The sequence below is a fragment of the Equus przewalskii genome, chromosome 14, assembly GCF_037783145.1.
Source record: "Equus przewalskii isolate Varuska chromosome 14, EquPr2, whole genome shotgun sequence".
Taxonomy (NCBI): Eukaryota; Metazoa; Chordata; class Mammalia; order Perissodactyla; family Equidae; genus Equus; species Equus przewalskii.
In genome coordinates, this window is record NC_091844.1 from 67,940,882 (window position 1) to 67,953,944 (window position 13,063).

Sequence of the window (13,063 nt, forward strand, 5' to 3'; positions counted from 1 at the left end):
CCATAAGATTAGAACCATATAGCCCAGGTGTGTAGTAGGCTATGCCATCTAGGTTTGAGTAAATACACTCTATGATGTTGGCACAATGACAAAATCACCTAACGACACATTTCTCAGAACACACGCCTATCATTAAGCGACGCATGACTGCATACTAAAGGATGTGCATAGTTTGTATGCAAACATTACACCATCTTGTAAGAGACTCGAGCACCCGGGGATTTTGGTATCTGCAGGCATTCTGGAACCAATCCCCCACGGACACCGAAGGATACCTGTACTATCTTTGCAATAATTCCATAAATCTAAAAGTTCTAAAATTAAAAGTTTATTAAAAAATAAATAGCCCTTTTCTCATATGGCCCTGTATAGCAAAAGCACACAAAGTAAGCCAGTTGTAAGACCAACCTTTGAAAGAAGTGGAGAATGAGAAGCGATCAATTTAGAGATTCTGAGAGAATATAATCAACAATCAACTACACATTTTTCTTTTAAAATGTACAATAAAAATCTGACTCCTCTGGAAAACTAATGTATACACATGAAGTTCATAACTATTTCCAGAAGTGTACTTAACATCAGGTGGCTAAAAAGTAAAGGCTTCAAAAATTTCTGGAATCCTCAATACCACAGGGGGAAAAATACCTTCTTCAGATCATAAACATCTCACAAAAGCTTCAATGTCTGTGTAAACCATATTTTTAAAAAAGCAAAATAAAACCTAAGGCTGCAGTAGTTTCTTAAAATCACAGCCTAAACTAGTAACAAATAATCTTTAACTATGTATTCTAAACCCTTCACAATTTTGCTTCAATCTACCTCTGTAACTGTACTTTCTACTATTTGCATATGCAAATTCTCCTCCAAGGAAACTGGTTTGCTCAGTGCTTCCAATATGCCACCCTTGGTTTCTGATGATTCCCTGTAGCTTTGTCTCCGCGCCTACAGTGCCATCCCCTCTGTTCATCTTGTAAATCCTGCTCCTGCTTGAAGACCCAGCTAAAATCCTTCCTCCTCCATAAAGCCTCAGATCAGCATAGGTTCACTAATCACTACTTCATCAGAACTCCTACACCATTAATGTGATACTTACCATATTCATTCATTAAAAAACACCTAAGTGTGTACTTACTAAGTACCTGTACCACAAATAAGTGTTAGGCAAATTAAAGATGAATAAGATATAGTCTCTACCTTCAAGGTGCTCTTGGAATGGCAGAGAAGACAAAAATGTAAACAAACAATTACTGGACCAAGGAGTAGTGCTACAGAGGAACGTATAACATGCTGTGACAACACACTGCAATTTGCTACAATATTTCTCTTTTGATGTTTAAATCTTATTGCTCCAATTAAACCAAAGTCCTCTTGAAAGGTAGAGTTCTCAGTCTCCTATTCAATGTTGTACATATGTTCGTCAAAAACAATTTTGATGTTATTTTGCTAAAACCTTTATTTCACCCTTATTTTCTTAAGAGAACCATAGGTAGAATCCTTGTTCATAGACTTTAGATGTATGATGATGAATTAATAGACTTTTTTTAAAGATTTTTTTTTTATTTTTTCCTTTTTCTCCCCAAAGCCCTCCAGTCCATAGTTGTATATTCTTCGTTGTGGGTCCTTCTAGTTGTGGCATGTGGGACGCTGCCTCAGCGTGGCTCGATAAGCAGTGCCATGTCCGCGCCCAGGATATGAACCAACGAAACACTGGGCCACCTGCAGCAGAGTGCACAAACTTAACCACTCGGCCACAGGGTCGGCCCCTTAATAGACTTTTTTAGTAAGTTATTAACCATAACCAACTATTACTTATTAAGAATTCACAAATTGTAACCACTTCACTTAGTTAACAGCCTTAAGTGGCTGTTTTCTATGAGAAACAAACTTAAAGAAATAGGGGTAATAAAGCACATTGACGATATGGTGACGAATGGTAATTAGTCTTTGGGCGTTAAACATGATGGATTCTACACAGAATTCAAAATAGAACAATGTATACCTGAGATTTATATAATGTTATAAGCCAATGTTACCTCAATAAAAAAATAAATAAAATTTTAAAAAGAAAAAGAAAAAAAGTTCGAGATACATCTTGTATTTTCCTGGGGAGGCACTAACCAACAGGGACAGGTCAAAATAATAGAAGCCAATTTTAAAAGATACTTCAGATGAATCTGTAATGTCACAGGAGAAATGCTTACAATAATATATAGAGTGAAAAAATTATTGAGACTGTAAAGGACATATGCACATGTGACATAGATAACATAAAAACACTGGGTAACGTGTTAATAACATGTTAATAATACTCATCTCTAAATTGTGCGGGATTGTAGATTTGTTTTTCTTGGTACTTACCTGTATTTTATACATTATTAATAATAAAAATACATTCTCATAATTCAAAAATCCAACACTTTGAGGAGAGAGCAGGAGAGGACAGGAGATGATAAAGAGAGGATGACAAACAGAGACAACCAACACAATACAATAAATAATCTTCAAAAGTAATCATTAAATAATTCCTCTAGATAAGCAAATTCTTGAGCTGAAATGCTTCACACTCAACTCAGTACCTCATTTTCCCAAAAGCATTTTTACAAATTCAATCAAGTAAATCAAAACTGACATCTGCTAAATGTTGTATTTGCCACTGGATTTTAAAAAATAACTTGGTTTACCTCTTTTTCATTTGTCTTATGAGAGTGAACATTTTAAATGAACCTTGTTTGTACTTTCAAGATGTTCTGTTTTCCTACAACTGTGCTTTTAAAACCTTGTTTATAACACACGCCTTCAAAATTATGTGTGTATGCATATTTGTATATATCAATATTCCTCTTCTTAATCCACAATTGGTTATAATAGCAACACCTTTGGAAAAATAGATGAAATCATAAATCACCATTTTTAAACCAGAGGCCTTCCACTATCTCCCCTTAGGAAGTACATTTTAAAAAGAATAACAACATCAACACTCTTCCTACCTCATAAAATGTTTCCAATGGCTGATAAGTAAAAATAGATAATGGTAGAAGTATAAACAGAGTCTTGGGCTGGCCCTGTGTCTGAGTGGTTAAGTTTGCGTGCTCCGCTTCGGCGGCCCAGGGTTTTGCCGGTTCGGATCCTGGGCGCAGACATGGCACCGCTCATCAAGCCATGTTGAGGCGGCATCCCACATGCCACAACTAGAATGACCCACAACTAAAAATACACAACCATGTACCAGGGGGCTTTGGGAAGAAAAAGGAAAAATAAAATCTTAAAAACAAAAAAAAAGAAGTATAAATAGAGTCTTTAATTCATCAGCACATAAACCAATTTCATATTGAAATTTCTAGTAATTTTTTCACATTAACTTGGATCATAGATTGATGTATCCTTTGAATCCAAACTGCATTCAACTCAAGAGAACTAGAGATGCCATCTCTAAATAATGTTTACCCTAATTTTTACCTTAGGAAAATCTACTGGAACTTAAAATCTAGGTTTTTCATAAAAAAGGAAGAAGTACTGTTTTCAAACATTTTATTAATTTTTATTAACTAATGTTCCTGAACATTTTTGTTAAAATCAAACATTTTTACTAATTATTAATAAACTTTATTAAGTGTGTATTCCTGCCAACAAGGTGAGTGGTATTTTATGGTCCACTAAAGTTTTTTGTACTTTTGCTTTAAAAGTAAAGGGTAAAATTATACGTTCTCAAAATATAAGACAATTAACTTATGTTTCCAGGTAGGACGGAGTAGCTTTGTACAAACCAGCACTCTCAGTAAGAACAACTAGAAAGTCAGATAAAATATAGATACTTATTTAAAGGCATTTGATACCTGCTGAAGCAGTGAGACCTGGAGGGCCTGAAAATTCAGATAAGAGAGAACATCAGGGAGAAGAGCTGACTTCTGCTTTCGCCTCGGGAACATCTGCAAATTCCGGGCACCACAGGGAGCCTGAGAATTCAGACTCTGCACAGTCACAAAGCTGCTGCTGGGCTAAGAAAAGCCATCAGAACTCTTGGCAGAGGCTTGAGAGACCTCAAACATGCAGGCAGTTCCCCACAAGACATTCTGGGGAGCCCAAGGGCAAGCAGCTAAAATTAAGAAACTACTGTGAAAAGCAGAGTGGAGTCATCAGCAGTCTTACAAGACAAAATTTAGAATTTGGGATCCATCAGGGCAAAGACTCACACTGTTTGGGTATTTGAATATTTGCTAAATAACATGGCATTCTATTTTCATACATTTTATAGGCCAAGGCACTTAAAAGTGTATATAAACACTGACCACTGAAGGCTCTCAGATGAAAATCCTGAAGAGCTCTACCTGAGGAACAGTAGTAAACCAAAGGTAGACAGACCCTTACCAAAGCCATGAACCAGCCCCAACTCAGCACAGTCCCTGTCTGGATTAAGGTGACCAATTGACATCTATCTACCTATGAGAGGGGACAACGAACTCTCTTTCTAGAAGAAAATGGCATCATCTGGAGCCTCTGAAGTTTTTTAACTGGAATGTCCGACATTCATTCAAAACTACCAGAAACATTAAATACAGAACCACATGATTGATAACCAAAGAAAAAAGCAGGCAAAACAAACAGACTCAAGGATACTCCAGATATGTGAATTGGCTCATGGGACTTGAAAATGAATATGATTAGCATGTGTAAGACAAAGGAGAAAACTATGGGGGAAAAGATAAATCCACCAAAGAATTTATAGAAAAGAATCAAATAGAATTACAAAATTGAAGAATACGTTACCTATAATTAAGAACTCATTAGACAGGTTTAACAACAGATGAGATACAGCAGAAAACAATCAACTGGAAGATAAGTTTGGCATTATCTAGTTGTGCGAGTCATTTATTGCCTCTCATCTCCCAAATCTACTCTTCTTTGTCCTGTTTATGAAACTGGGGCTGAATCCTGTAAACATTTTTCCTTTGCCAGTTGGTGCAATGTTTAGCTTGCCAATAGAAAGTGACGGAGGGACAGTGCAAGGCATAACAGAGGGAGGAGCTTCTTATCCTGTTCTGGTGTACTTTTCATAGCTGCTCCCATGGTGCAGCCGCCAGAGGCAGGCAGGAGACCCAGTAGTGCTTTCCAGTCGATTTAAGTGGCCCCCAGCCCATTTCTGCTCACCAGACTTGGCCTACCAGTACCCAGTAGGCCACACCACAGTTCTGGCCTGCAGCACCCCCAAGTGAAGGGTCTCCATCAGCCAATGGGCTGCAGCCACACCGTCTCCAATGAGGAGGTCAGAGTCTCAGCCTCAGGAGGTGATGCGGAGACGTGAGCCAAGGGTCTTCCAAGTTTGCTCCTTCTTGAGTATTCTCCCTCAGCCCTAGAATAGCTGCTCTCTAGAACTACTATTCTTGCACTCTTTATAGTTCTCTTTCACTCCTTTAAGTAGTTAATAATTCTCTACATTCAATTTTCCCTATTCAAATTACTGGTACGGTTTCTGTCTCCTGATTGAACTCAGACTAATAAATTGTTCAAGTTTCATTTTCAATGTACCTTGTTTATACTTTCAAGATGTTCAGTTTTTCTACAACTCTTCTTTTAAAGCCTTGTTCATAACACATGCCTTCAAAATTATATATGTGTATATATTATTAGTCCTCTCCTTAATCTTCTATACCACGTGACCCAGCAAGTCTACCCTTCAGAATACACCCATTGGAAATGCACACGTGTATTCAATGAGACATGTACAAGAATGTTCATAGTAGCACTATTCATAACAGCAAAAAATTGAAAATAATCTATACGTCGATCAATAGCAGAATGGAAAAATAAACTGTGGTATGCTCATACAATGGAACACTATGAGCGACGAGCATACAACAACAACAAACTACACGGGTGAGGCTCACAAATAAACGTTGAGTGAAAGAAGTCAGACACACAAGTACAAACTATTTTGATTCCATTTGTATAAAGATCAAAAAGAGGCAAAATTAATAATGGTGATATAAGTCAGCATACTGTTTACTTTTGGGCAAGGTGGTCACAGAGAGACAAGGGGACATGAATGGGTCTTCCGGATACAGGATATGTTCCATTTTTTGATCTAGGTGCTGGTTACCTAGTGTGTTTATTTTTTGGAAATTCGCCATGCTATACTCTTGTGATCTGTACCCTCTTCTGTAGGTATGCTCTTCTTCAATAAGTTACATAAAAATGTAAATTATTTACAAACAATCAAATAATGTTTCTAAGTCCCTGACACTTACCGTACATGGATCTGGTAAAGTGTTCCTCTTATATGTCCCCACAGCACCCCATGCACATACCTCTATCCCTGCTCTTATCATCTGAGGCGGCGAGGCTGTCTACTTATCTGTCTTGAGCACTATATTCAGCTTCAGCACTAAAGATGAGTCTTTTATAGGTCTCAAATGAGGCATTAATTAGATATTTGAAAAATGACAGAACATTCTATTTTAAAATATGTTGTACATGGAAGTATCTAGGAATAGCAGCACCACATTTTTTGATAGTGGGCCACGCAGTCCATCTTAGTGCATTCTTAGCATACACTTCATGTCTGCAGGGGATGGGCACTATTTTGCAAGGGCACATTCAAAAGACGTCTTTCTGTAGGTAGCACAGTGAAGAGCAAGGGAGAAGTGACAAGGCGTTAGTCCAAAACTTCTTTCTACACTTACATTCTACACAAGCAGAAAGGTCAGTGAAGGAATTATACAACCAGTGGGCAGTATCTGCGGTAGCATTAGGTTATTTCCTACTCTGAAGATGCTTGTCCCCTACACAAAATCACCTTCACCTCTTCAAACTGCGAAGTCAGATATCAGTGCTTTCCAATCTTGCTATAATTGCAACATCTTCTCCTCACTTAAATTTATGATCCACCCTTCCTCATTTACGCAAGTTTATCTTAAATTAAAATGAATTATCATTATTTCTTTTTGGTGGGAGAATTTTACAATATGCTTTGAGGTGGCTGAACATACCACATGGTGTTGCAAAAGTGAGGCTGAAAATCACTGCTTCAGAGATTGTGTTAGCTGATTTTTATCCCCCAAATTTCTCTAAAACTGAATCTTTTTCTTGTATTTTGAAATTTTTGTCTTAAACATACTTCTAGTCTCAGAAACCAAAAAGTTCCTTTAGGAATACAGAACCTTAAAGGAAACCTGTTCATCTAACAAACACGTATTGTGCACCTCTACACACCAGGCACGCTTCCAGATCTTAGGATACAGCAGGGAACAGAACAAATTCCATTCTTTCCTGAAAAAACAGGGTGACCTTCTATCCCAGTTTGCCTGGGACTTTCCCATCTTAGCAGCAAAGGTACTACATCTCAGAAAACCCCTCAGTCCTGGGAAATTGGTCACCCTAGCAGAGACTGACACCAAACAAATAAGTAACCAAAAGTTTATCAAATGATGATAAGTGCAATGAAGAAAATAAAGCATGATAAAGATAAGAGAGTAAAGGGAAGAGTGTTATTACTATTTTGTATAGGGAAGGCCTCTCTGATATAATGACATTTGAAGACAGAAGGAGGGCAAGCCATTCAGAGAAGTGAGGAAAGAGTTCCAGGCAGAAGTGCAGGAAAACGGTGAACAGCAAATAAAAAGGTCCTAAGGTGGGAGTGTCCTCAAATACTTAAGGAATAGCCAGGAGGCAAGTGTGGCTGGAGAGCAGTGAGCAAAGAATAGAATGGAAGGAGAGGAGGTTAGAGAAGCAATTGAATAACACCTATTGTATACCCATCACATAGGGTTCAGCACAAGTTCCAACTTCTGATTTTAATCCCATAACTCCAGCCTATAATAATTTTCCCTTTTCATTATAATGGAATCTGTCTTAATTTATTGATCATCCTCTCTTCTCACACTATATAATGCATGTGAAAACACTATGTAACTATCCCTTAGCACTCCTTTGTGCCAATTATTCCATCATTTAATTATATACCTGTGTATACTTCTTTTCATGTATCTTTGTCTCCCTAAAATTTAGCCTCCTTGAGGTCCAGTTCCAAATAACACAGTGCTGGTCAGATGTGTGCAGTCAATAAATACCCATGGATAGGATTTTCCTCAATTTGTCTTTTGTTCATTTTTATGCTTTTTCCTTAGTAGAGGAGGGCACCAATAAGTCAACGCCTTATTCATAATGACACATGAAAACAGTATGGCAAATACATAGGACAGAATACAGTAAAAGTAGAGCCACTGACAAATTAACTTACATTGCAGGGACAGGTCTTTTATCAGCAAATGCTTAGGATTTGAGGCTCAGAGCAAAAGTGCAAACAGCAAAAAGCTCTAGTAATAACAACCACTCAAATCAAGAATCAACTCTTCTAAGTGTCCCTGAAAAATACTTCTAGACACAGATTATCTGAGTGATCATCATTGGTGTATAAAAAACTTGCCACAACCACTCCTAAACCAAATTAACTGCTCCCTCTGCTATGTACTATGTTGTATTTACGTGATCTTCTCACACTGTCTATTAAATAAAGTCATGTATCTGTCTCCCCCTACTAGCCAGGAAACACATCAAGAGTAGAACTCAGGCTTTATCTCCATTGCGTAGGCCCTAAGTCATAACACTCAATTAATGTTGACTTAAACGGTTTGGTTAATTAATTATTAGCATATATAATGTAAAGCAAAGGAGCAAATTTTTAACAAATCTACTAGAATTTATGAGTACTGACCTTAAAAATCGCTCCCAGAAATACTATAAGCTTATTGCAATGCTACTTCCACTCTACGTTAGGAAATGATTTAAGTTCAGTTTATGAGATCAAAAGAAAAGTAACGTCACTATTTTATAATCACACCTCAGTATCAAAATACATAATCATCCAGCTTCTGCAACAAATTGATTTACTTCAAAAACGTAGAAAAAGATAAAGAACATAAGTCTGTAAAGAGGTTTTTGCTCAGTAGAAAGAAAAACTTTACATTAAAAGTTAGAGCTGTTAGGTTGTAGGGTATGAGATGAATATACAAGAATCAATTGTATTTCTATACAGTAACAACTGTATTGTGAAACAACTGAAAATGAAATTGAACTACCATTTAGAACAGCATCAAAAAAATAAAATACTTAGGAATAAACTTAACAAAAGAAGTATAAAATTTGTACTCTAAAAATTACAAAACATTATTAAAAGACATTAAAGAAGGACTAAAAAAAAAAGAAAGACATTTCATGTTCCTGGATGAAAAGACTTAATATCATTAAGATGGCAATAATTTTTAGCTTGATCTACAGATTCAATGCAATGTCTATGAAAATCCCAGCTGGATTCTTTGCAGAAATTGACAAGCTGATCCCAAAACTAATACAGAAATGTGAGGAACCCAAAACAGTCAAAGCAATCTTGGAAAAGAAGAACAAAGTTGGAAAACTCATACTTCCCAATTCCAAATCATATTACAAAGTCACAGCAATCAAGATAGCGTGGTACTGGTATAAGTTTAAAATATATATCAAGGCAATAAAATTGAGAGTCCAAAAATAAACCCTCACATTTATAATTAATTGAGTTTCAATAAGAAAGCCAAAACAATTCAATAAGGAAAAAACAGTCTTTCCAATAAATTGTGCTGGACCATCTGGATCTCTGCTTGTAAAACAATAAAGCAAGACCCCTACCTCACACCATATACAAAAACTAACTCAAAATGGATCAAAGACCTAAATGAAAGAGCAAACATTTTAAAACTCTTCAAGGAAAAGATAAGAGTAAATCTTCAAAACCTTGGACTAAGCAATGGTTTCTTAGATATGAAACCAGAAACACAAGCAACAAAAGAAAATATATATAAGTTGGATTTCATAAAAATGTAAAACTGTCCCCTTCAAAGAATAGTACCTGGAAAATGAAAAGACAATCCACAGAATGGGGGAAAATTGTGGCAAGTTATATATTGGATAAAGCACTTGTACCCAGAATATATAAAGAACTCTTACACCTCAACAATAAAAAGTCAACCTAATTTAAAAATGGGCAAAGGATTTGAATAGACATTTCTCCAAAAAAGATATACAAAGGGCCAATAGGCACATGAAAAGATACAAAACATCATTAGCTATCAGGGAAATACAAATCAAAAACACAATGAGACACCACTTCATATCCACTAGGATGGCTATATATAAAGACAGATATTAACATGTGTTGGTGAGGATGTGGAGAACCTGGAACACTCACACCCTGCTGGTAAGGATGCAAAATGTACAGCCACTCTGGAAAAAGTCTTGGAGTTCTTCAAAAAGTTAACTTGCGTTACCATTTGACACTGCAATTCCACTCCTAGGGATATATCCAAAAGAAATAAAAATATGTCCACACAACAGCCGTATTGATAATAGCCAAAACATGGAAACAACCCAATTGTCCATCAACTGACAACGGATAAATAAAATGTGATATATGCATAAAACAGAATATTATTTGGTAATAAAAAAATTAAGTAGTGATACATACTACATTGAAAACAGAATACTAAGTGAAAGGAGTCAGTCACAAAGGACTACATATTGTATGATTCCATTTATACGAGATGTCCAGAACAGGCAAATCCATAGAGACAGAATGTAGATTAGTTATTGCCTAGAGTTGACATGGGAAGGGGTGGGGAAATAGGGAAATGATTGCTAATAGTTTTGGGGTTATTTGCTAATAGAAGGGGTGAGGACAATGTTCTAAATTTGACTGTGGTGACGATTGAACAACTCTGTGAATATACTAAAAACCATTGAATTACACACTTTCAATGGATGAATTTTATGGCATATAAATTATGTCTCAATAAAGCTGTTATTAAAAAAAATTAGAGCTGTCCCCAAAATGAAAAATGCTACCTCACTGGAAATAATATTAAATGCTAAATGGTCTTCTGTTGGAGATATTACTGTAAAAGAAGGATTCAATTAGTGGTTCCCAATAGCAGTTCACAAACTACATAAAAATCACCCAGGGAATTTACTGACTCTTTGACTTCCTAAAGCCTCTAATTTGGTATGTCCAGGTGGGGTCCAGGAATCTGTATTTTTAACAGGCTTCCTAAATTATCCTAAAGTATAGCCGCAGTGGGAACCACAGGACCACTGAGACCCTAACTCACTGATTTTATGATTCTCTGGTATCAATGAGATACCTATCTCTAGATCTGGTAGCTATCTAATATTTTCCATTCATCTAAGAATCTCAAAGTCCTTTTTGGAACTCACCTCTCTGAATAAAGAATTTGAGCTAAGAAAGAGGCAACCTAGGATCTGACCGATTAGAGTACCTCACATATTTTTATTAACCTATGTATATCCTTTATTTAAGCTACTTCAAATCCTTTTTTGGAAAAGAGCAGGTTTAAATAAATTGAATAAATAAAAGATCACATATATTCTTTAAAATTACATTTCTCAAACTGGGACACATTGGAGAGTCCATCTTTTTCTCAGATATTTACAATTTAATAGACTTTTATATTAAAAAATACAGGTATTGTAATATCAAATGTAAAATTTTCATGAAGTTTTAAGATAAAACCCAGAAACTTCCAGCAAATTCGTACTTGCCATAGGAGCTACTGTGAACTATACTCCCAGATTCCAAGGGTACACATTCATTCCCTTCCACAATTAGTACTTCAGTGGAAAAATTCAAGAAGTCTAGGCATTCTGTTTTCCACTCTGCGGGTGATGAAATATGTAATCCCCCCCTCATTTGGAACCATATACAAACTAATCAGGTTATTAGTGACTGTGCTCTGAGCACTTCAAGAAGGGAGGAAAAAGTCTAAAGTGAATCTAAGAATTAAACCAGAATCTGTTAACAATTGAGTGAAAAGTCCTTCAGAGGCATGCTGCGCTCAGGCAAATGTCTGCTGAAGATCAGGCCTTGTCGTTTATTCTGTCCTAGTGTGTCAGCCAGATGACAGTGAACATCAAGGGCACCCTCCAGGGCTCTGTGGACGTCACCCAGCTAGTGGAGGGTATACCCTGCTTGCTTATCTAGGCTTTCCCAGCCCATTGGTCCATGAAGAAACTCTGGGTAGCCTGCCTGAGGCCTCAGATTAACTACAGCTAAAGAGAAGGTGGTTCCCCTAGATTTGTAATCTTTCTCTCAGATATAATGCTTTGATTTGGGGGCACTTCTTTTTCAGCTAATTTCTCAAAAACATTTGTGATAACTTCACTCAGGGACTAAATATCAGAAGGGTAGAGTTATAATATCAACTCCAAAACAATTATATAAATCTAGGTCAATTTCCTCAATACTAAAATAGAAAAGTGGAATAAGATGAACCTTTCTAGCTTTTAAAGTCTATACTCTCACTTTACTTGCCAATATTGAAGACATGACTTGCAAATTTTAAAGACAATTCCAAAAACAGCTGTAAACATATGTATACTTCTTACCCGTCATAGTGTTCCCTCTTGCATCATCTAGCTCAAAGCCCCTTCTTTTCCCCTCTGGATTTTTGCAAGAGTCCTCAATCTCTCCTTAATCCCTCATATTGATCACATTGCTGTTACATGATTCTTCAATTATCATTTCCTTCAACGGCTCTTAACCTAGCATTCAATGCACTCCACAATCTCATCCCAATTTATCTTGCTAAGCTTTTCTAGCCTTCCTTTACGTTAACTTAGATTTCAGCAAACCTGGCAGTAGTACCTTCGTCTACAATATATTATACACATCATTGGTTTATGTCCTCTCCCCTACTTGAAATCTCGCTGCCATGCTCCCGACTTTTGTTCCATTCTTCAAGCATGAGTACCAGTCTCACCTATACTACAAAGGCCTTTCTGACAACCTTCTTTAAATGTCTGGAGCACTTGGCCTGTGATACATCTTTGGTATTTAACACGTGCCACCCTCACTGGGCAGATTTAATAAAGTCCGTAGGGATACTTCTGCCTCATTTTCTCCAGGGAAGCCCCTCAGCTCCAATATGGGGTGAATAGAGAACAGACAGCATCTAAAGGGGCCAGACTTAAACTACAAGTTTTTTAAAAATCAACTCAAGTAACAGTGTATGTGTAATTATTAGAA

The 13,063-nt window shown here is 36.7% G+C and overlaps 1 protein-coding gene across 3 annotated transcripts in view; it reads right to left on the minus strand.

The window, feature by feature from the left end:
- The window catches only part of BABAM2 (BRISC and BRCA1 A complex member 2), a 420,511-nt gene that overhangs the window by 320,083 nt on the left and 87,365 nt on the right, over window positions 1-13,063 (minus strand). Inside the window, exon 1 of one of the 3 annotated variants that reach the window (XM_070572971.1) lies at window positions 3,834-4,519. The exons of the other annotated variants lie outside the window; for them this stretch is intronic. Within the exon in view, the coding sequence (XP_070429072.1) occupies window positions 3,834-3,926 (93 nt within the window). The 5' untranslated portion in view covers window positions 3,927-4,519. Of the gene's footprint in view, window positions 1-3,833; window positions 4,520-13,063 lie in introns of those variants that run through there. 3 annotated transcript variants of the gene reach the window in all.